The 24698-nt window shown below is 33.9% G+C and overlaps 2 protein-coding genes across 14 annotated transcripts; one reads left to right on the top strand and one right to left on the bottom strand.

The window, feature by feature from the left end:
* Positions 1–2246: 2246 nt before the first annotated feature.
* Positions 2247–24698, bottom strand: LOC101221068 (protein SENSITIVITY TO RED LIGHT REDUCED 1). 11 transcript variants are annotated; one of them, XR_004216542.1, is made up of 3 exons: positions 23412–24638; positions 11028–11115; positions 10088–10824 (listed from the first exon to the last, which is right to left on the bottom strand). XR_004216542.1 is itself a non-coding variant. In XM_031885229.1 (2 exons), exon 1 carries the CDS (start codon positions 24276–24278, stop codon positions 23445–23447), a length of 834 nt encoding a protein of 277 aa, XP_031741089.1. In that variant the 5' UTR covers positions 24279–24638; the 3' UTR covers positions 2247–2493; positions 23412–23444. The 11 variants fall into 11 exon arrangements, 8 of the variants coding, with proteins under 8 accessions (XP_031741089.1, XP_031741084.1, XP_031741088.1 ...); XR_004216540.1 differs by lacking the exons at positions 10088–10824; positions 11028–11115 and adding exons at positions 20370–21329; positions 21414–21482; XR_004216541.1 differs by lacking the exons at positions 10088–10824; positions 11028–11115 and adding exons at positions 20370–21329; positions 21414–21488.
* LOC101215531 (probable ADP-ribosylation factor GTPase-activating protein AGD11) lies at positions 6551–22114 on the top strand. Of its 3 annotated transcripts, none has more exons than XM_011656964.2 (12): positions 6554–7133; positions 7228–7293; positions 7370–7460; positions 9352–9423; positions 9740–9787; positions 12635–12719; positions 18970–19045; positions 19418–19581; positions 19669–19936; positions 20839–20955; positions 21042–21137; positions 21592–22114. In XM_011656964.2, exons 3-12 carry the CDS (start codon positions 7418–7420, stop codon positions 21871–21873), a joined length of 1251 nt encoding a protein of 416 aa, XP_011655266.1. In that variant the 5' UTR covers positions 6554–7133; positions 7228–7293; positions 7370–7417; the 3' UTR covers positions 21874–22114. The 3 variants fall into 3 exon arrangements, with proteins under 3 accessions (XP_031741081.1, XP_011655266.1, XP_031741080.1); XM_031885220.1 differs by having other exon boundaries at positions 9382–9423; XM_031885221.1 differs by lacking the exons at positions 20839–20955; positions 21042–21137 and having other exon boundaries at positions 6551–7133.

Here is a 24698-nt window from a genome sequence, read left to right on the forward strand (position 1 = left end):
GTTATGTGTTTTAGAAAAACATGTTAATAAATTATAGATTTTGAGTTTAATTTCTATTTGATGTCCAGATTTCAAAATGGAATGTCTAAAATTTAAATAATTTTTGAATTTGGTACTTGAGATAACTTAACAAATAACAAACACTAATACTTTGATTAATATGATTACTATAACTAAAATATATTGATGTTGATGTTGATGTTGGGAGGGAGAAGATATATAGTAAACAAACATCCAAAGTAAGGAGGAAGAGATGTGAAAGGGATTTGGATACAATCAGCACCCCTTCCTTCTCTGTTTTGCTCTTAAGCTTCCAAAAAGGACAATTTGTAGAGACTAAAGAATAAAGATGATTGAGGCTCACTGTAAGCACACCAATCCTATACGGAGATAGAAAACCATTTTTTTAGAACAATACTCTCTTCCTTTTTCAACCTTGGATTCCAAAAAGTCTTTTGAGTTTCCTTTTCTTTTATTATTACTTTTTATTGAATATTTTTCTTAAATAATATTATTAAAATTTTATCGATTCCAAAACACAACTACCCAATACAAACTAAATTCAAAACTTAAAAGATCACAAAATATGCTCTTTTCTTTCTTATCCTACATCAAATTTCATTATAGAATCATGAAAAATTGTTGACACTCCTTCTCATTATCCTTTAAGTAAATCTATAATACGTTTAAATTACTAATAAATTTTTGAAACTACCAAATTTTAATAAATTATCCACCTTTCTACCCCAAGTATTTATTTTTGCTTCAACATTTTCTTTGTTTCTTGAGTAAAAGCAGTTTGGCATAGTAATGACCAATGTAATATTTATTAGAGGATTATAAATTTGGATTTAGGGTTTAGGGGAGAGGTTTAGCATTTTAGTGGATTTATGATTTGAGGTTTAGAGTTTTCAACCATTTTTTTTTTAATTTTATTTATGATAAGAAAGGTTGTATTTACTAACTCATGCTAAATTTTATTATGGTAAATGAAAAATGAAAACATATATATGCTATTTTTTCTTTTTTAAGAAAAAGAAGACCATCATCCTAAATTAATAAAACAAAAACAAAATGAAAATCCATTTACAAACATACCAAGCTAGAATATAATGGTTTCTTAACTAAAAATGGTTAATTATAAAGTAGAAAATAATGTATTTCTCAATTCAAACTTTGAGCATACTATGTGCATTATATATTAAAGAATAAAATTTGAAATTATTAATCTAATTAGAAGGACTTGTGTAATAAATTGTCCAAATGGTGAATTTCTTTCAAATTTATTTTTTGAGTTCTTATGCACTTTGAAATGCAACCTTACTCGTTTGTGATGATAATTAATGTTTTATCATAGATTTATGGGTGATAATTTTATTGGTAAATATGTTGTAATTTATTCCTAAAATTGATAGTTTGCAATTTAAAATTATATTCTATTTAATAAAATGAAATTGAGTATTATAATATTGAATCCAATAAATTAAGATTCCAAGGCTATCTTGAGTAAACTTAAACATTATGCAGAGACATAAACAATGATCAAGTTCGAGTATATAACTTAAACGATTCATAATATATGAATAAGGTTGGGCGTCATATTGTAAGAACACTATGGATGCAGTTCGAATTGTAGTTAGTACAAACGATGTGATCCTAAATTGTTCATTGTAGGGACATGAAAGTGGAAGCATCCTAAATTGAGTTAACTATGAACTTATAGAATTACTTTTAGATCTGCATAGGTGAAGGCAACTCATCAACACTAGCTCAATAAGCCTTACATTTAAGGGATATAAAGATTGGATGGGTAACTGGGAACATAAGATACAAGACATAATTCACTCTAACCAACTTCAGGGTTAGTAGATAGGTTGTTCCTATAATTAAGTTCATGTCTTAACCTTACCCTCTCATTAGCCCAACAGTGATTCAGTTTAGGGTATTTAACTCATATAACCTAAATTGTTATATGATATTACATGAAGAACCTAAATTACTAATAAATTTCACAAAAGTCCTAAATGGACTAGTATATTACATAAATGTAGAACTGAAATTACTTTAATACTAATTTCTATTATTTAATTGATTTATAACAAATATCTAAATGAAAAAAATTATGGGATATAGTTTTGGAAAGAAGTGGGGCCCAAATTAATTTAATATCAATTTCTATTATTTAATTGATTTATAACAAATATCTAAATGGAAAAAAAATGGTCGTATACGGTTTTGGAAAGAAATGAGGCTCAAATTAATTTAATATCAATTTCTATTATTTAATTGATTTATAACAAATATCTAAATGGAAAAAATCATGGGATACGGTTTTGGAAAGAAGTGAAAAACCTTTCATGTTTTCCTTCTACGAAAACGGTTGTCTACTCCTTCCAACGTGGATTACGGTTTTTACTTTGAAATTTTAGAGAGTTCGAAGGTGAAGAAGAAGACATTCGACGGCCGACAAATACAAAACTTCTATATGTCATCCTATCAAAAAAAAAAAAAAAAAAAAAGAACTATATGTCAGTATATAGTATTATTGTATATAATATGAGGTATATATATACTAAAACATAGAACATAACGATTATAGATTGCAGATATATTAAAGTATAATTTAATCAAATACATTTATAAAGGAAAAATATGTATTTAGATCATGTCGGTTACTACTGTTTTAGTAATATTTACTATATAAATAAAAAAAAATTAAACACAAATTTCGTAGGAATTATGTATAAGGTATTATTGTATATAATATGAGGTATATATATACTAAATAACATATATAAATTCATTGTATATTTTATTAGTGAATGGTTCTTATATCAATTTGTTTATGTATTTTATTTAAATATTCATAACTTACGTAGTAAATAATATGTTATGTTTGAAATAATATTGATTATGTATTAAAGTTATTTATGTCTACAGAAACATGAATGATAAATAATTATGATGAGTATATGTAATATATGTTATTAAAACTTTAGTTGTTTTCTAATATATGTAATGTTGAGGGAAATTGAATATGATTGTAATGTAGGGACTTTGATGAAAGAATTGAAAATCTAGGGAATTGTATAAGAAGAAAATGAATTATTCAGTAACGTATGTGTAATAAATATATAAAAGATAGGGAATATATAATCTGTGTATATATTGGTATATATACGCACTAAGAAAAATGAATTACTCAGTAACATATATGTAAGAAATATAATCTATGTTAAATGCAGTAAGAAAAAAATACAGAACATAAGAAAAATGTGTATGTATTATTGAATATATACAGTGATATATATATGTAACAAATCACAAAACATAAATGAATTATTCAGTAACATATATGTAAGAAATATAAAAAATATAATGAATGTATTTATAATCTGTGTATGTGTATATATACGCACTAAGAAAAATCACAGAATATGAAAAAGAATATATATATGTATTATTGAATATATGAAGTAGTATATATGTTACAAATCACATAACATAAATTTATTATTTAGTGGTATATCATAATATATACGAATGACGAGACATTTAATAAAAATTATATGTAGAACATGACAAGAAGATAAACTAAACAATAAAAAATTAAACATAATAGAAGGAACATGACCGAAATATATATTACGAAATGAAAAAAGAAAGAACAAATTTTTGAAGAAAAAAATATATGCCACGAAACGAAAGAAGAAAGAATACATATGTCATATCGTATATAAAATGAAATTTTAAAATAAACTAAAGAACCAAATTGAAGAACAATATTGATAACGAAATTGATGGAAGAAACTATCAAAACTGAATTATGAAAAAGAAGAAATTCTCCCCGGCATCAAAATTGAATTATGAAAAAGAAGAAATTCTCGTCGGCGTCGGAATTTTTATCTTAGAGTGTTCAAGAGTGATACAAATAATGATATAATGTTATTTTTAATCATTAAACAATTCCATAATAAAAAACATTTCATTTTATATTGAATTAATAAAATACTTCTATTTAATTTCTATAACAAATTTATACCTAGGAAAAATGAGGAAGTTGTGATTTACATAATTAATTTAGTATAATACAAATAAAGAAATCATTTGAACTTAATTTTAAAAATTATCTATAATTAAAAATTATTATAAAGTTATAAATTTCTTAAAAATTTAGAAAAACCTAATCAAGAAAATAAATCATAATTTAGGACATTTGTCAAAATTTCTAGTAAATTTAGGCCTTTTGTTTAAATCTTTCTTCGATTTATAGGTTGGACCCTAAACAACATGTAGAGTATTAACTAAATCATGGTTATATCAGGTGGACATAAATATATCTATAGCGAGGGGAATACAACTACTGGGCTTTTGAAATGACCCGTTAGTGGAATGAAGTTGATTAGCTTGGTCTAAAAGAGTTTAGTCAATTAATCTCGGATCGCTGGAGCCCAAAGAATAAACTTAGAACAATATGATGAAATAATTTGAATTGTTTGAACTAGGTAAAGAGAGATAAACATATAAATATACGTGATGTAGTCGTTGATTATCAGTTAGAGATATAGCATTTATGTTTAAATGTGATTTAAATATAAAAATAGGAATGCAGATTCATACTCGAAAAGCACGAAAATGATGAAAATAATCAAAGTTGTAAAAAGTCAAAAGTTGACTAATGACTAAAAAGTCAAACTTTGATTTTAATTAGAATTTTCATGTTAATTTAGTGCAATTAGAGTAAATTTTGATCCGGTTTCTACTATACATGATTAAAAACCATAAGATGGTTTGTTGAATTCATTGTAAAGCCAAGGTAATTGCTCGTTATTAAATAGTATTTTTGAAATAAAATTGTTAAATAGGTTAAGATATATATCCTAAAGTTAAAAAGTTGAATGTTTGAATCTGTATATGTGGTTATTAACACACTCACACGTCAATTGAGCTATATTTGAGAAAATTGGCAAAAGTAATCAATCTCAGACAAGATTGAGTATCGAGATTTTCCTAAGATATTAAAATTTCTCAACTTATCGACCACCGATATACAATTAGACCGAGATTCTACCATTTTTCAAATCTAATTTATTTTTTAATCTTTTCAAAAAAATTATCAAAATCTTCCACCAAATCACTAGTTAACTAGTTAACTAATGTTCAGGTTGTCAACTTATTATCCAAAAAATGCATGGATCCATAGGAAGTCTCGTTCTTCATCCACGAGGTTAAGGTTTACGCGCAACAGTTAGAAGATATCTCTTATATCCATGCTCTCACCATTGAAATAATGTTTTTGGCTCACTCTTTAACCCCTGAAGCCGATGGCTGAGGAAGTGTATTTCTCTTTTCTCTTTTCTCTTTTCTCTTTTCTCTTTATTCTATTCTATTCCTTACTGTGAGTGTGGTTGGATTTGCTTGATGTGATACTTAATTAAAAATATATTTTTAATAAGTTGTTTATTCCTAAGAGAAAAAAAGAAAAAAGAAAAAGAGAATCCATTAAGAACTAGATAGTGGACAAATGTTAGTGCCTTACCACGAATTAAAAAGATCTTTATTTGAATGACTGAGGGAAGAAGCTTTTGAATTTATTCCAAATGAAAAAGAAAAGGGAAACTATTTGTGTCATCTCAATGCAATCCCTACATGTTTCCCATTTCCAACCCCTTTTCATTTACAATGTCAAAATACCAATTAATTCAATGTATAATTGAAATTTTCCTTATTTTATATTGGGTCTCACCAATGTAATTATGATAATTATAATAAAAAAAGAGACTTCCATTTTTGCCAATATAATTTCTAAAAACAGTTTTTATTTTAGTTTCTTTACGATAACTAAATTTTAATTTTTTTTTTAGTATTTAGTATTTAGCTTCTTCGGTTAAAAATACCCCTAAGAAGTGGTGGAGGAGATCCGAGGCAACTTTCTTTAAAAAAAATTCAAATACTTAATAAACACCACCCAAATGATTATCAAGTGAGGCTTTAGTTTTAAAAGTTGAAGATTATGATACATTACTACATTTTTTTTTTGTGATATTTAAATGCTAAACTTAAAATATTTACCTTCTCTTACCAAGATCATAGTCACCCAATTCTTATTTTATATATATGACATATTATACAGAAAAGTCTATAGCTTTGGTTTCAAGTTGTCCCATAAATGCTTGTATTTTCTACTCTTATAAACATCCTGTTGTAAATTATGAAAGATATTTGTATATTGTATAACTTTTTATATGAATTTTGTAATACTAAATTTAGGACTTATTAGAATATATTGAACATCTATTGATGTGTATTATTGTTAAATTTGTTATATGTTGTGTGTGTGTATATATATATATTTATATGAAAATACCCCAGGTTTAAAAATATATTTAAAAAAGAATTTTTTTTATTGAATGCGTGTGGTACTTATCTGTTGTGTTTAAATAAACCAACCTCTGACCTTTTTTTGTTAATTATAATTTTATTTTAAAAAGAAAATTGTTAATAATTTTATTTTGAACTAATTATTTGTTAATGATTTACATTTTGAACTAATCTAAAAAGAAAATTTGATCTCTCTCTTTCTGGAATCACTCGCATCATGTCCATTTCATATACCACCATGAAACTATGTTGACTCCAACGGAAACGGATGCATTTTTGATGAATTTTCTTTCGAAATTCGTCACACCCATTTTTCTTTTCTCCTCAATTCAATCTTTTTCCCCAACGGACCCAATATTTTGAGCAATCAAAGAAAATCGTATTTTCTTAATAGCGTTTTCTCTTTGATTTGCCGTTTTTTTTCTCTTTTTTTCTGATTTTTTTCCACCCAATTTCGTTGAAGATGGATACGTTTTGCTGTTTTCGTCAATTCTTCCAAAAAAATTCGTTTATCAATGGATTTCTAAATCACATTTTCTTAATAGCGTTTTCTCTTTGATTTGCCGTTTTTTTTTTCTGATTTTTTTCCACCCAATTTCGTTGAAGATGGATACGTTTTGCCGTTTTCGTCAATTCTTCGAAAAAAATTCGTTTATCAATGGATTTCTAGGCGTTTGTATTTGCCATCATCAGATTTTCCTTTAAATTCATTAAACTATTGCCTCCTCCCTTTTTTGATTTCTTGTTGTACGGTAAGCATCGATTTTGGTGTTTCTCAGCTTGTTTGTTTATTATGTTTTTGATTTGGTTGTTAATGCGTTCTGATGATTTTGTTTTCATGCACAGAAGAAGGCATGGGGAGAATAATGTTAATCTAGGATATATTCATTTGATTCGTCACTTTGTAAACCTGTAAGAACGATTTTCTATTCATTATGTTCTCTAAAACTTCAATGAGTGGATGAGTTAAGAGAATGGATGTTTGCAGATTTCCTCATTCTTTCATGATTTGTGTGCACATTATTTGACGCTGGAAATGTCAACCCAGCAGCAGAATTCTGATTCAAACGGCGTTTCAGGTATTTATCATCTCTGTAAATGATTATCCAAAGGCTTAGTGTACAGATAAAGATTTGAATATCAATTCTCACTTGAGCAATTAATTATCCAATGGTCCAGTAGGAAGTTACGGGCTTTACAGCAGCCAAATGGCCAGTGAGATGGGTTTGATAGTGTTAATTAAGTTAGTTAATTACTCACTTATAGGATTTCTTTTCCTTTCAAAAGAGCAGCTGTCTCTATAATGGCATCAGTTTTTAAAGGATTTTTATGTCATTCCTCTAGGTCTTATTATTTAGAATTGGAGCCCCCTTTTGTGTTCTTAGCTTTGAGGCTTCTTTTGTTGGATTGTTCTTTTTGTATGTTCTCTTGTTTGTTTGTGTATCCTTTCATTTTCTCAACGACAGTTTGTTGCTATAAAAAAGTCTAAATATTAGGAAGATTTAGATACATTATGAGAAGCTATTTGAACAATCTAGATCCTATTGACATATTCCATCCTCAAGATCATGTGTTCATAGTCAATATGGAAAAATAATTAGTTGCTATTCAAAGTGAGTTGGTTGGTTTTCAAGGTTATCTTCAATGGAAGATTTTTTATTGTCTAGATACTGCTTGGAAGTTATATTGTAAGTGGAACAATATATCACTAGAGATACAGCTCGTTCTTGTATGGAAAGGTGGAGAATGGGTGGAGAGGTCGATCTAGTGTGATTGAATGGAAGATCGAATTGTTCCTTCAATACTTGAAATGTATGGTATTCTTCTCATCATTTCAATTGTTGAATGATATAATATTAAATTTACGTTCACCCACTAACTTAAGCTTTTGGGTCAATCAGTGATTTAAAATGGTTTTAGAGTAGGTGGTCCACAAAGGTCTTGTGTTCAAGCCCTTACATCGTGGTTTCCTTTCCAATTAAAATTGATTCCCACTTATGGTGCATTTTTCATGTTTCTAACTCATAACTGAGGGGGTGTTAAATGATATAATATTAAATTTGTCTTCACCCACTAGATTAAGCTTTTGGATCAATCAATGATTTAAGAGTAATCTTTCCTATGAGCTAGAAAATTCATACGACCCGCTGATCCAACCTTAACTTGGGATATTACAAAGTCAGTTCATTGAAGAATTTGTTAAAATACTTCCTCTTTTATGCAAGTGTCGTGATGAACATGTAATAACTACAATGTTTAATAGGTAACATGAGCATCAACACTAAAGATATTTATTTCTTCCTCTGAGTTTGGAGGTTCAAATTCTTACCCACATTTGTTGTTTTAATTATTTTCATAGTAATTAAGTCATAGATGATTTTGATTTTTTTTTTTAAATTATTGAGATGAAAATTATGATGTGTTACATGAGTTATCTTCCCCATTTTTGAGGTTGAAGAACTGTTTTGGGTGTATTAGGTCTCTTATAGACTCAGAAAATTACTGGGATTTGAATGCAGTTGTCCCATTTGATTATGTTTTGGAAATGTCTCACTTTAGGAAGTAAAATACCTATTCGAATGCGTTTTTAACAAAAATAGAACTATTTGTATGATTGTGTATTTTTTGTTCCTATTTTTGTTGTGGAGGTTGGAAATAAGGGTGTAGACATAATCATCTCAAATGTATAGGATTAGCATTTACTACATGAGTTCCCTCTTCAACATACAGAAATTTTTACTGTAGCATTATGGATAAATGATTATTTGTCTTGACTCTTGACTGTTAACTGTAGCATTATGCATAAATAACTACCTGTTCTCTGCTATCTAAATTCTTGTGTTATGGCTCATACGCCTTGAAAAAAGTTTGAATGTATCTATTACTGTTGTTACGATACGATCTATGGAGAGCTCTGCTCATGCATCTCCATTGCATTGAAATTTTCTTGACTAAACTCAAATGTGACAGGTGCCTGTCTGTTTGATCTCCTGTTTCCAGATTCAGAAATGCAAGGCTGGGACTGGAGTCGGATGCCCTCTGGTATTAGATCTTTAATTCTCAATATCTTTATAACTTGGTAGTAGCACTTATTAAGAAATATTTTTGAAAGAGGATGAAGCCAAATCTAGGAGGAAGTATTAATTGTAGTAAATGTAATGTCTAGTCAAACTACTGAGCCGAGATTATTGATCACTAGAAAAACTCAACTTCAGGAGATAGATCACTGAGTTAGAAATCTTTAAGTTTAGTAAATGATCTTTTTCTGTAGATTTGGTAACAACATAATACTTAGTTGAACTGTCAAATCTTCCACTCTTTTTCATTACTTCAATTCTCTGTGATCTCTTGTATTCAGATTCAGAAACACAACGCTGGAATTGGAAGAAGGACCAACGGCTTTCTGGTATTATATCTTTAATTCTTAATATCTTTATAACTGTAATAGCACTTATTGTGGAATATTATTGAAGTAGATGGAGCAAGATCTAGATCCTATACAAGTTGTAATTGTAGAGAATGTAAAATACAGTTAACCTGCTGGCTGTTGATTCTTTGACCAGTAATAATTCTTCCATTCTGAAAAAGTACTTAGAGATTATTTAATTAGTGAACCGGGGATCATTTTCAACTTCAACAAAAAAATCTGTACAGAAGTTTGGGTGCTTTAGAGGTTGTGTGGGAGTAAGAAACAAAAGGAACAATAGGGCTCCAATCAAAGTACTATTATATATATATGATCATCGTCTGTCTTTTGATTTAAATGTGATTTATTATTTGGCTGCTTTTACAAACAGCTTGAAAAAATAAAAAAAAAATAAAAAAAATAGAAAGCTGTTAAAAAAAATCATTACAAAGCAGTCTTTAGAAACAAACTAAAAAAAGAAGGAAAGCCTTCTATCATTCTCTTAGTTTCCTTTTGTATGAGTGCTTTTGTTGAGGATGTCAAAAGAAATTAATACAATCGAGTCAGTTCAGATTAGCTTCGAGGTATTAAAGCAGCCAAATCCTGGACTATGTATGACCGTCTTCTTTTTTCATAATTTTATAATAAATCAAGCCTTCATTGAGAAAAACAATGGACGGATACACAAGCCTACCATAAAGAAGAAGAAGAAGAAGACAAAAGGGCTTCAATCAGGTCGCAGAAGCTTAGAATGAAACGTAGAAGCTAACAATGGACCAAATATTACTCAAAGTCATATCTCGATCCCCAAAGATTCGATCATTTCTCTCAATCTAAGAGTCCACAAAATTGCACACACCCCTGCTTGTCACAAAAAAATCCCCTCTACCAAAAAGGCTAGTGGAGAGAGATCCTTGATTGTCTATCTGCAATCTTGAAAAGCATTGAAGTAATATCCAAACACCTCAAAGAAACAACTCCACATAGCACTGGCTAAATCACACTCCAAACGAAGATAGCAGGTCCTCTATCACCTCCTACAAAGAATACAACAGGATGACTCAACTACCACAGACCCCTTAGCCAAGGTAGTAACCCTTTCATGCAAAAACTGCCAAACAAAGAACTTGACCTTTATGAAAATCTTAACCTTCCATGCAGAGGAAACAACTGAAACATTCAACAAGGGTATGGACCAAACACCTAAAGAGAGAATTACAATAGAAGCGTTCAGATGTACCAGGGGTCCAAGAATGAACATCCTTCCAACAGGGTTAAGGGGAAACTCCCCCAACAAAGATAACAAGTCCAAGATATTTGTTGTTTCCCTGTTGGTCAACAGATGAAAAAAAAAGTGAAAAAAAGGCAGATTCTTAGAATGAAAAGGAATCAAAGCCATTAGGTGTAACATTGACAAGGACAACTAATATAACTGGGAAACAAGGAGCAAGTGGGTCTACTCCCCAACCACTTATCCTCCCAAAAGTAAGTATACCCTTCCATATCTGTTACCCACCGGCCACCAAATTATGGACAAACTGAGATAAGGAATAAACATCTATTGAAATATCTTACCACGAGTTTTGGAAGAATCTCTAACCACCACTGACTGTTCAAAACGATGCAGACCATGCTTGCTAATAGTAATCTTCTGCCATAAGGTATCGGAATCATGATGGAATCACCACTACTATTTAGTCGGAAGGGCTTGACTCCTCACCCCCTCATACTGTCCACACTTAAACCACCTAGGTCCAGTGGTAGAAGGTTCAGAGGTAGAACCTTTCCCCTTCTTAACCCCTCTTGGGGAAGTAATTTATTTTTATTTTTTCAAGGGTTTTTCAAACTGCACTAAGAATCTTAAAATGGGACAAGAAATCCATCAAAGTGCAACTTAGAATTGATTATGTTATGATAAACCTACCACCCATTAAAAATTCTCTTTCTCTAAGAAGCAAGTTTCTTATGAACCTCATTAAAGACAAGGTCCGGCCATAATGCAAGACTCTTAGGATTATGCCCTGGAGGATTATGAATGCCTAATTTTCCCAACACCTTGGGACTGGTTGAGGAGTGTAGACGGGTTTGGAAAACCTGGGACCCTGGGTAATTGATATACTTTGAAGTTGAAAAATATTACGTCATACATCAAAATCTAGAATGAGAAAATGATTGGTTGTTTGCTTTCTAAAATGTAGACTTTTGAAGATGAAGTCGGATAGATTTTTTGAAAGAAGTGAGTGGCCTGATGGACTATCAAAAAGTTTCCTGAATTGTGTGGTCGTTAGAAGGGTCTATTTTTTTTCCTACTAGATCTGCCTTCCAGATTCTGGCCAGATATGGTTTTCATCTATGTCTGCCCCAAGGATGGCAAGACTTTAGCAAACAAGATTTGGAAGAATAAATGTCCAAATATGGTGAAAGCTCTTCATTCTTTGGCCTACAAAAGCTTAAACATGGATGACATATTGCAAAGAAAGTTCAGTGGCTGGTCTGTCTCTCCCTCTGAGTGCAAATCTTGCTTAAATGGAGAGTCGATTGACCATTTGTTCCTCCATTGAGAGTGTCTCGGTTGTGGAATTTTGTTGTGGGGCTTTTAGGCATTTAATTTTATTTTAGTTTAAATTAAGTTTGAGTATATTTTGTTTTTATCCAATTCTAATCCCTCCTGCATCACTTGTTTCTACTTTATTGGGTGTTGCAATGATTTTTCATTGATAACGAAACAATCATTTATATTAATTTTTATGTTCTTTGGAATGGTTTATGTTTATTTGTCTTATATCTTTGCTCGACATGGTAGAAGAAGCCCTATGATTTATATTAATGCGTGTTGCCATCAATCAGGCCCCCAGAAAAGGTTGGAAGATCTGTTGCAGCAATCTGGTAATATGTTTTGTGCAGATTGCGGATCACCGGATCCAAAATGGGTGTAAGTCTAAACATTCTATTTAATAGCCAGTTTTTTTAGTTATTTATTCATACAAGTTGCAAATTGACTCTCTTTCTCCTTTCGGTACTGATTGAATTGTAATGTGGTGTGTGGGAAATGTGATGAAAATTTTAAAAGCTCAGTGCTATTGAATTGTTCAAGGGAGAAGGTCCATTCCTTAGACTCAAATTTCTTCTGACATTAATAAAACAGTTTTTTCTGTTTTGTTTCTTTTTCTTTTGTCCCCCTTTCGTATGCACCCATGGTGAAGCTTTTCTCTCTCGAGAGTACCTCCCTCTTATTAGTTATCCAGAGGTTGAACGGATGGATTAAACTTCAGCCAACTAACCAGTTTCATATATAGCAGGCCTCTTTTCCTCCCTTTTATGGGGCACATGGAGGGAAAAGGGGTAGAGAGGTGCAGCATGATTGTGTTGAGGTCTTTATTCTGATCGCTTTTAGAAGTAACAAATGGGTTTTATTAGAGAATTGGATCTTAATCTACTTGGGCAAACCATTGAATCTCTTTAGGCCACTTATATTACTCCCAAGTCTCTTTGGTGCGTATAAATTACAAAAGGTGTTACTTTTATCACCTTGGTAGGTGGTTTCTATGTCACACAAAATGAAAAAACTGTGACCTTTGATATCTTGTTAGAATTAGTGGGCTTAAGCACAAGGGTAGATTTTTCCTAATATTCTTTCATTTTTTACAATAAGCTCTTGTTGTCTTTTTATTATTCCCCATTTGTATCTTTTGTGATTATTAGAAAATAATAAGAGAAAACAATACCGTGGTTTTTCTCTCTGAACTATTTTTTTGTCGTTACTTTCAATATGGTATTAAAGCGGGATAACGATGAAACCCTAAACGACACCACTCTTGATGGAACCTGAATAGAGGAGACTGCCAGAATCGTCGTCGATATTCGCATTGCCATTGTCGCTGCTATGGACTCTGCCATGGACGCGAGAATTGCCGCCATGATGAAGGACTTCTTCCACCGCCTTCATAGCACGTCGATAGGCTCAGATCCTTAGCCACATGCGCCGTTGACCTCTTTTGTTGCCTTTAACCAATCGCAATCGTCCATACACGCATCGATCTTTTGTCCTCAACCAGCCGCGAATGTTCACCAGCCTCTGATATGCTTTGTCCAGCCGCAACCATTTCCTATCCGACCTCAACTATCGTTCAATGCCCAACCATCAGTCCTTGTCCAGCTGCAAACCCTAGACCTAGTTGCCGCAAACCCAAGATCTATCACTAATTCTGTCACTATTCAGTTGCATCCTACCACTTTGCCGCAAACCCTAGATCTATCCAACCCTGCAGCATTCAAAATCCTACACCACTACTCGATCGGATACTATACCTCTCCGGAAACTCTACCCAATTGTCAGCTCGGTGTTGGTAATCCTCATGCCTAGTCGAAATTTGAGGTTGGTGAATCGTCGGCTCAGTCCAAACCTCATGCGCAAGGCTTTTCTCAAGGTACCGCCAAACAACAATTGGACATGCTTCGACAGTAGATTGCGGCATTCGAGGCAATGTTAGGGGCTCCTACAAACACTCCTAGTCATGACGTTCCTACAACCTTACCAATGTATTCCGAGAATCTGGTAACTTTGTTGCCTAATTTGTCCTCTTCTTATGTGTCTAATACATTGGCATAGTCTATAGGATTTTTTTCAAGGGAGAAATTGAATGGCTAGAACTATTTCTCGTGGTCCCAATCTTTGAAAATGATCCTGGAGGGACCCCAAAAATTTGGTTTTTTGATAGGGGAGATACCTTGTCCTCCACCAAAAGATCCCCAGGAACACTACTGGAAAGGGGAGGATGCTCTTATTTGGGTCACGTTAATCAACAGTATGGATTCAAAGATTGGCAAAGCCCTTGCTATATATTGCGACTGCTAAGGACATTTGGGATACAACTCAAAAATTGTATTCAAAGCGTCATAATGTCTCTCGGCTCTACACACTACGAAAACAAGTCCATGAATGCAAGCAGGGGACAATGGATGTAACATCCTATTTTAACAAACCTTATCTGATTTGACAGGAAATGGATTTTTGCAGAGAAATGGCTTGGGACTGTCCCAATGATGGCACAAGATATTCTAGAACTAAAGAGACTAATAGAATATATGACTACCTGATAACCTCCTTGATGGTTTCAATTTGAAGTTTGATAGTCTGTGGGCATATACTGGGCCAGAGACCTATTCCTTCCCTAATGGAGGTTTGTTATGAAGTTTTCCTTTAGGAGGACCGCACAAGCGCCATGAATATTCCAACCACCCTTGCAATTGATTTTGTTGCCTTCAGTGCAAGGTTCTCTACTTGTGGCAGTGAGAAGCACAGTGGCAAAGCGGTCCCTATCTTGAGCATTGCAAAAAATAGTGGCACACCAAGGAACAATGTTAGAAATTACATGGTCGTCCCTCAAGAGGTAAGAAACAACCTTCCAACGACAAACTAAATTCAAGGCGGGCCTATGTGGGTGAGTTTGCTGCACGTTCTCAACCACCTGTGAACTAAAACGATCCTAGTCCGACCACACTATGAGCTATTGCCCAATCAGGTATGCCTCAGTCCCTCAGTCCCTCAGTCTTATTAGTATTGATGGGAAGAACCCCTAGATTCTAGACTCTAGCACCACAGATCATCTGACAAGTTTCTTCGAGCATTTTGTGTCATAATTTCCTTGTGCTTATGATGAAAAAAATCAGAATTGTCGATGGCTCCTTGGCCTCCGTTGTTAGGAAGGGACAAAGTTTTCCCTTTGAAGGGCTGTCCTTACCTTATGTGATGCATTTGTCTAAAATATCTTATAATTTGTTGTCTATAAGGAAGATTACCCGCGAGTTGAACTGTAAAGCGACCTTCTTATCCGATTCTGTTTCTTTTCAGGACTTGAGCTCGGGGAAGATGATCGGCACTGCCTGGAACAGTAAGGGACTCTACCTCCTTGACGATGATGCTTCCATCAGTAGAACCTCTAGGACTAGTCTTTTATCTTCGTACTTTACTACTTCTGAAAAAGACTGCATGTTGTGCCATTTCCGTTTGGGCCACTCCAATTTTCAATATATGAAACATTTATTTCCTCACCTCTTCTCCAATGTTAATGTCTCTACCTTATCTTGTGATGTGTGTATGGGCAAAACAACGCCAGACCTCCTTTCCCTCACAACCATACAAACCAACCCAACCTCCTTTGATGTGTGTGGGGACTGTCCAAGGTTACTACTACCTCTGAAAAACGTTGGTTTGTGACCTTCATTGATGACCATACTCGTCTTACCTGAGTCATTCTCATCTCTGACAAATTCGAGGTCACCTCCACTTTCTGGGACTTCTATCACATCGTAGAAACACAGTTCAATGCAAAATTGCAATTCTACGGAGTGACAATGATTGTGAGTTTCAAAACCATTCCCTTAACGAGTTTCTGTCTCTAAAGGTTGTTCACCAAAGCTCCTATGCTTACACACCCCGGCAGGGTTTCCAAGAGAAAGAATCGTTACCTTCTGGAAGTAGCTTGTTCCCTCATGTTGTCTACTTCTTTTCCCTCCTATCTGTGGGGCGATGTTCTTACCGCAACTCATGTTATTAACCGAATGCCCTCCCGTGTCCTCCACCTCCAGACCCACTCGAAAGTCTCAAAGATTCTTATCCCTCTACCCGTCTTATCCTTGATGTTCCCCTCTGTGTGTTCAGGTGTATTGCATACGTTCATAACCATGACCCTAACCAGACCAAGTTCACTCCTCGGGCTCAGGCGTGTGTGTTTGTTGGGTATTCTCTTCGTTAAAAGGGCTATAAAAGTTCCTATCCTACATCCCACAAGTACTTCATCTCCATGGATGTCACCTTCCTTGAGAATCATCCTTTCTTTCCCGTTAGCCCTTCAAGGGGAGACTGTGACTTAAGAGCCTAACTGGGTGGGTCCCTTAAAGTCTACCGGTTCTACTCTTGTCACCTTACCCTTAGTTGATCTTAAACCCCATAACATGGTCTTACCTACAAACCAAGTTTCCCAGATAACCTACCATAGGAGTAATCTCATAAAGGAAGTTGGGTCCCCTACTGCTCAACCAGCTCCGATCCAAGATTTCGAACATCACAAGATCAAGGTTTGACTAATTCTAATGGTTCATATGTTGATAGTAAAATGGCTAAGAATGGCAAGTCCAATACAACTATTCCTGAAGAAATGGGTGAAAAAAGAAATGTTGAAAAGGACAATATTGATGAGATTGAGGTCATGGCAGAAATGACGGGTGATAAGGCTAAACCGGACCATTCAAGTAATCTAGATGAGTATGATCCTTCTCTTGACATCCTTATTGCGTTGAGGAAAGGTACCAGGTCCTGCCCAAACTCTCCTTCTGTAACTATTTTTCCTATGAGAACCTATCACAGTTCAGAGCCTTTACAACCAGTCTTGACTCTACCATGATACCTAAAAATATCGACATCAGTTTAGAGTGTCTCGAGTGAAAAACTGCAGTTAAGGAAGAGATTAGAGCTCTTGAAAGAACAAGACCTAAGAGATTTGTACTATCTCTAAGGGACATAAAACTGTGGGATGTAAATGGATGTTCACACTCAAGTACAAGGCAGATGGAACTCTTGATAGGCACAAGGCCAAGTTAGTTGCAAAAGAGTTTACTCAGACCTATGGAGTTGATTACTCCACAAATTTTTCCCCAGTTACAAAATTAAACACTGTTAGAGTCCTGTTATCTGTTGTTGTGTATAAAGACGGGCTCCTATATCAGTTAGATGTTAAGAATGCGTTCTTGAATGGAGACTTAGAATTAGAAGTTTATATGAGCCCACCTTCAAGGTTTGAAGTTCAATTTGATCATTGGGTTTGCAAACTTCAGAAATCCTTGTATGAGCTAAAATCAGTCACCGAGAGCATGGTTTTATAGGTTTACTACCTTTGTCAAGTCCCAAGAGTACAACCAGGAGCACTCTTATCACAATTTATTTATGAAAGCCTCCAAGGCTGGGAAGATCGTCGTGTTGATTGTCTATGTTGATGACATTGTATTATCTAGGAATGACATCGTTGAGATCATCCAACTGAAAAAGAAGATGGGTAATGAGTTTGAAATTAAAAACTTGGAAAATCTGAAGTATTTCCTTGGGATTGAGGTAGCTGGATCAAAAGATGGTATCTCTGTATCTCAAAGAAAGTACACTTGATTTGCTGACTGAAACAAGCATGCTGATATGTCGTCTTGTTGATACCCACATTGAGTTAAACTGTAAACTGGGAAATTTAGGTTATAAAGTTCTAGTTGACAAAGAAAAATATCAATGCCTTGTGGGAAAGTTGATCTACTTGTCTCACACTAGACCGGATATATCCTATGTTGTGTGTTGTTAGCCAGTTCATACAGGCCCCTATGAGAAACACATGGAAGGTGTTAATAGAATTCTAAGGTACTTAAAACAACTCCTGGTAGGGTTGATGTTCAGAAGGACCGACAAAAGATGTACTGAGGCTTATATTGATTCTGATTGGATAGGGTCTATGGTTGACCATCCATCTTTGGCTATTGTACCTTTATGTGGGGCAATCTCGTAACTAAGAGGAGTAAGAAGCAAGGAGTTGTAGCCAGAAGCAGTGTTGAAGCAGAGTACAGGACTGTGAGTTTGGGATATGTGAGGAGATTTGACTACAGAAGGTTTTATCTTACCTTCATCAGAACTATGAGGTGCCAATGAAATTATTTTGTGATAATAAGGCGACTATTAGAATCGTTAACAATCCAGTTCAACATGATATAACTAAACATGTGAAGATTGATAGACACTTTATTAAATAAAAATTGGACAATGGTAGCATATGCATGCCTTACATTCCCTTGAGTCAACAAATTGTTGATATTCTCACCAAAGGGCTTCTCGGACAGACTTTTTTTGTATTTACGTTCCAACTTGAGAGGGAGTGTTAGAATTAGTGGGCTTGCTCAAGGGTAGATTTGCCTTAATATTCTTTCCTTTTTTGCAACAAGCTCTTATTGTCTTTTATTATTCTCCAATCGTATCTTTTGTGAACATTAGAAAATAATAAGAGAACAATACTGTGGTTCTTCTTCCTACACTAGGGTTTTTTCACGTAAGCTTGTGTTATTTTCGAATATCTACTGACACTTCTTCTTAGCATACGTTTCAATATTGAGAGTTTAGTATTTTGTTCTTAACCTCTGTTTTATGGATGCAGATCGTTAAATTTGGGAGTGTTTATTTGTATTAAGTGCTCTGGAGTACACAGAAGTCTTGGAGTTCATGTCTCTAAGGTTTTTCTTCTTTTTTTTTATTGTGGCTTTTTTATTCTCATAATAGCAAACACATAAAGTACATCTCGACCAGGCTGCTTCGTGACATGGTTGCTTTAGATAAGCTTTACTTGTTACAAATAATTTATGGCACTGGACTTCATCATAAAGCAGGTCAGCATATCAGCATTGCTGAAGAACATTTGTCAAAGAGTTCTAGTTGTTTCTCCTAAAGAAATTGCTTTTAGAGTTTGGCTAAGAATTCAAATGGTTGTTAATCGGGTCTGCAGTAATTTCTGTTAACTGTTTTCATATTGATTTTGAATTTCAATACTGAAGGTTCCATCTCATGCAACGCATTTATGATTTAAATTTATCAAAAATAAATGCCAGGTTTTCTCAGTGAAACTAGATAATTGGACGGATGAGCAAGTCGATACTTTCATGAGCATGGGGGGAAATACAGATATAAACAGGAAGTTTGAAGCTGGCATCATCGATTTGAACCGAAAACCAAAACCAGATTCTTGTATAGAGGAGCGCTTTGATTTTATAAGGTATTGCTAGCACTTGCATTTAATGTATCAAGGAATTTGAAATATTGAGATCATTCTATTAAAGAATCACATTTCTTGTAAATTCAGGAGAAAGTATGAACTGCTACAATTTTATAACGCCAGTAGTAGTCAAAATTCTAGTGATAACAACTCACTTAGTAAAAGAAGTTCATCATGCTCCCAAAGTAGTAACTCTTCAAGCAAGAATGGTAGCCACGACAAAAGACACTATGAGAAACAAGCTACTAGGCATCGCGTTGGCCATGCATTTCGTAACAGTCGAGGAAGAAGAGATGGTGACCACAACCACAGGAATTTCGAGAGGAGCAGCCCTCCAGTCTCAAGACAAGCATCGGTAATAACTGCTTTTTCCATTACTCGATTATGGATTTTTCTTATTAATGATTTTATTTCCTTAAGTATTTAAGTTATCCGAGTATGGTAGAGATCAAACACTCCATTTCATTTTGGAATTTTTGGTTACTGTTGTTGAGAAAATGAAATTGATAGATAAAAATAAATGTTGCGGAAGCAAATCAATGCCTCCATCTTTGTTAAACACAAAGAAAAGAAAATAAAAAGTGAGTGTAATCTAATGAAAGAATGAACTTTTTATTGAAGTAGAAAATGTTAGGGAATGAACCTAATTAATTCTAATGGCTTACGAATTACGATTTAAAACAACATTAAAAATAGAAACTCTAACTTAAATCTTATATCTAATATCATTTTTAGATATTAAACTAAAAATTAAATTTAAGAAACTTAAAGCCAACTAGACCGATACATAACTAGGGAAGACTTGAAGTCTCAGCGACTACCATTCTTCTACCAATTTAAGATATTGGAAGCAAACTTCTTTGAGGACCAAATTGAGGATTACATAATATAATAGGGATCATATGATTTATTGATCCATAAAAATATGTTTGTTTAAGTTGTGCGCAATACATTCAAGATGAGGGACTGAATGTGCCCACTTACAAGTTCTACTCAGTTCAAAATGGCCTGATTAGCCAACTCATTTAAATCCATACCATGACACGTCCTCCATCAACAAAAAGATGAAAAGTTATAGGTGGAACTTTGAGCTTGCAGTAGCAGTCTAGTTTATGTTGGAGTCTTGAAGATTAGACTGAAACCCTAAGGGCTAAGAGGATGCACGTTGGAAATAAAAGCAAAGCAACTGTTATGGGTTAAATTTTTTTCGTTTGACATGGATGTTGGATCTTATTACATCAGATGTAATGATTGTAGGCAGGTATGGTTGAATTTGTTGGCTTGGTTAAGGTCAATGTGGTTAAAGGGAGAAACCTAGCTGTCCGAGACGTGGTGACCAGCGATCCCTATGTAATTCTCTCGTTAGGGCATCAAGTGAGCCTCTCTTATATACCTTTGTTGTGAAGATTGGTATCAGCTACTTTGTTATTTGGCATTGCTAATATTGTTGTATGTTGCAGTCTGTGAGGACTCGTGTCATAAAGAACAACCTAAACCCAGTTTGGAATGAGAGCCTAATGTTGTCGATTCCCGAGCATATCCCTCCACTAAAAGTGGTAAGCAACAACATGTTTTTGGCAAATGTTAGAACCTCATGGAACGAGACCGTGATTTCAATACCTAAATCAAAATTTGAGTACTGTTTTGTAGAAAGTAAAGTCTCTTATTCCAAATTCACCACTGTTTTTTTCACTGAAAGTGTCTCATCATGGACCCTATTGCATACTCTTGTGAATTTAAGCTTCTGACTGCATTTGATCATATACAGTTAGTAAGATGCCAAAAAAGAAAAAGGTACCAAACAATATATTATGCAAACTTCATCAACGAACCTCTTGTATGATCATGTTCTTAGGCTTCTGATTGTACTAAATCTCTTATAAGATGCCAAATGATGATTTCTGCAGCTTCATTAAAAGAACCTCTTGTATGATCATATGTTCTAAAGCTTTTGATTGTATTAGATGATCATTTACAAAGTTAGTAAGATACAAATGATGAATTCTGCAGCTTGTCTATGATAAGGACACATTTACAACTGATGATTTTATGGGTGAAGCTGAAATCGACATTCAACCATTGGTCTCAGCAACCAAGGCGTATGAGAAGTCCACAATTGATGAATCAATGCAGTTGGGAAAATGGGTGGCAAGTAATGACAATACCTTGGTAAAAGATGGAATCATTAACCTTGTAGATGGAAAGGTCAGACAGGACATATCTCTTAGATTGCAGAATGTGGAAAGAGGTGTCCTTGAGATTGAACTAGAATGCATTCCTCTTACACAATAGCTGCTGTTGCCATGGTGAAGTTATTGAAAATCATATCATTTTAGTTCCAAAAGAACTTTTTTTTTTATTAAGTCAATTAATTTGTTGGCTATGATGGAGGGCACCTTCAAATGGGTTTTTCATAGCAAGGGAAAAAAAGGAGATAATGTTCCATATGTAGCTGTTGTATATTATTGATATTTTGTGATGTGTAAATAAGATGTGGAATATATGATAGATTAATCTGGCCCTTGTATGTGTATGCCTTGTTTGCTTATTCATTTATCTTTACAAATTAAGAAAAAGGAACAAGAGATCTCTTGACTACTTAATGTAGTTTAGTAGTACAAGAGTGGTTGCAATTATTTGGACTCAAATAATTTGGTCTCAAATAATTTGGTCTCAAATAATTTGGTCTTTGTTTCTTAGTTTTATAAAATCTCTAGCAATAAGGGAATTGTTAAGGCATTTGGTTATCTATCTATTGGTTGATATTATTGTATCCTTGTGATCATCCTTCACTAATTTTGATCGGGATTTTAAAAAGTAGTTGCTAATACTTCATGGGGGGACTTTATCAAAAATAATGTTCCATCCAAGAATATCATTCTGGTACTCAAAGTTTGGGTTATTCAAAATTTAGTATTTGTGCCTACTAACTCTTAAAAATAGTCTTTGTTAGTTTAATGTTTGTTTTTTCTGATTAACAAAAACTTTATTAAATTTATTTATCAATTGGTAGAAAAAATATTTGCATGAAAATTGTTTTTTTACTATTCTCACTGTTTAATTCCGATTACAATAGAATAAAATTTAAAGTAGGGAGACTAAAATGGTATTTAAACAGCCATGCTGTTTGTTGTAAAAGATGCTAGAGCTTAATATCCAATCTTTGGATTACTAGGAAATGAGATGTTTTAACTTACTCCTTACCTAAAATCAGAAAGAAAGCAAATTAGAAGCTAAGAGATCTGGTAGTTGTGGGACCTTGATTTATATGTAAAGATCTTTATCAACTTAAAAACTATACTTATGATTCTATTTCAATCCTAAAAGCACAATCAAGGTCTAAAATGATATTCAAATCAAATAATTGATCAAGTATAGCAAGTTCCTATTCATCAATATCCTTGGCAAAAATAACTACATTGTTTACCTACTACCAAGTGAACACTCAGTTCATCATAGTTGTGAGATAGAAATCAATCTACGCCTAAAAATGAGAAAAGTATGGTTCTCAAGAGTCCTCATCTATAAGGTAATGTAAATCGCTAATCTCAACTCTCTAGAAAGCTGTTCCCTAGCAAATAGCAGATCTTAGAGCATGATACCAACAAGGCTGTTTCAGACTGTATGCTTTCTCTTACGGCCTTGGACGGGATCTGTTCTATAGGTTTCACCACTCACACAGTTATGTCCTTGACATTGTCTTCGGTGTGGAACAAAAATTATCACCATACTGAGGAAAGGGAGTCAAGCAAACACTCCTATACTTGCATTTTACCAAAATTTTGAGATAAAAGAACAAAATCCATGTTCAATCATGACAATGAATTTACCTGGCTGTTTCTTCAATCACTAAGCAATGTCCTTCAAAGATCTATGAATTGCAGCTCCAGTGGTGAAACAGGGCTGAAAAATTGCCAACTTGAATCATGAAACGCACCAAAATAATCATCTGAAACTGTCTTGATTTTGATCTCCCGTATGAACTTTCTTGAGGCCAAGATGAACTTCGATGAATCAACAACGGGTGAGTTTTTGAATTCAGATACAAACTGTTCATAAATCTCAAAGCTATTCCCAAACAACACAATATGATTCAACAGCCCAACCTTCCAATTTTCCTGTAAAAGATTGTTGTACAACTCTGCTTCACAATGGGGCATGAAGAACATTGTTGGCTTCTCTGCACATCGTCTTCCTTGTTCATTAAATGATAGAACAGAACAACCAAAGGATTCCATTAATCGACATTCAGTTGCAGAAAGAATTGGATCAAACACCTCCAAACTTTCAATCCAACTAAATTTTCTCTTCAACAATATTGCAAGACTAAGCTGCAATCGAGGATTTTCATAATTCTCAATGCTTCCTACGCCATAGACAACCATCCCCATCTTTGACTCCGAGCCCAAAACCCTATTTAACGATTCCAAGAATGGCATTGTTTCAAGCTCCTCAACAAGAGTTTGATAAAATTGGGAATTCTCAAGTTTTTTTATACAGATTTCCATCTTCTGCAACAGTTTCGATTCTCTAATTGTATCATTGGCCTGATCAGTGGGAGACCAAGTCCGTTGATCTTCTCGAATCCTGAGCTTCGGAAAAGTTTTCTTCTGCTTGCCACGACGAGGAAGAACAACCGTCCAGTCCCCACTATTTGACTGATCTGGAATGGAGACAGTTTTTGCCGACGCTGCCATCCCGTCGAGACGATACAGCTTCTCGTTCCTAACCTAGAGTTATCAAGAAAGCAACATGAAAATTCCGCATTAAATCAAAAGATTCAGCGCCATCAAAGTACTGCTGAACATTTAACGGAAGATTTAGAGTAAACTAGGTTAAGATTCAATCGAAGGATGGCCAAATTGAATGGCGAGCACGGAATTGTATGTAACGAAATAAGTGAGAAGGTGAAGAAAATCCAGTGGAATGAAATCGAAGTCAGTAACCAAAAACACATGAACAGAACAAGTTTGAGTGGGAGCCAATGGAGAATGAATTAAAATGGATTTTGATTCACAGACCTGATTGGTTTTCGATTGTTCTCTTTTCGTGGATGCAAAAGGCAGCGGATTTGATTCCACTGATAGTTCATTGGTTGTACGTCAGTCTGCTCGTAC

The sequence above is a fragment of the Cucumis sativus genome, chromosome 5 (assembly GCF_000004075.3).
Source record: "Cucumis sativus cultivar 9930 chromosome 5, Cucumber_9930_V3, whole genome shotgun sequence".
Taxonomy (NCBI): Eukaryota; Viridiplantae; Streptophyta; class Magnoliopsida; order Cucurbitales; family Cucurbitaceae; genus Cucumis; species Cucumis sativus.

Coding starts and splice junctions, on each gene's coding strand:
- LOC101215531 (XM_011656964.2), top strand. CDS start 7,418: ATGTCAACCCAGCAGCAGAATTCTGATTCAAACGGCGTTTCAG. Junction 7,461..9,351: donor TGATTCAAACGGCGTTTCAG/GTATTTATCATC, acceptor CAAATGTGACAG/GTGCCTGTCTGTTTGATCTC. Junction 19,046..19,417: donor TTGGAGTTCATGTCTCTAAG/GTTTTTCTTCTT, acceptor AATAAATGCCAG/GTTTTCTCAGTGAAACTAGA.
- LOC101221068 (XM_031885229.1), bottom strand. CDS start 24,278: ATGGCAGCGTCGGCAAAAACTGTCTCCATTCCAGATCAGTCAAATAGT.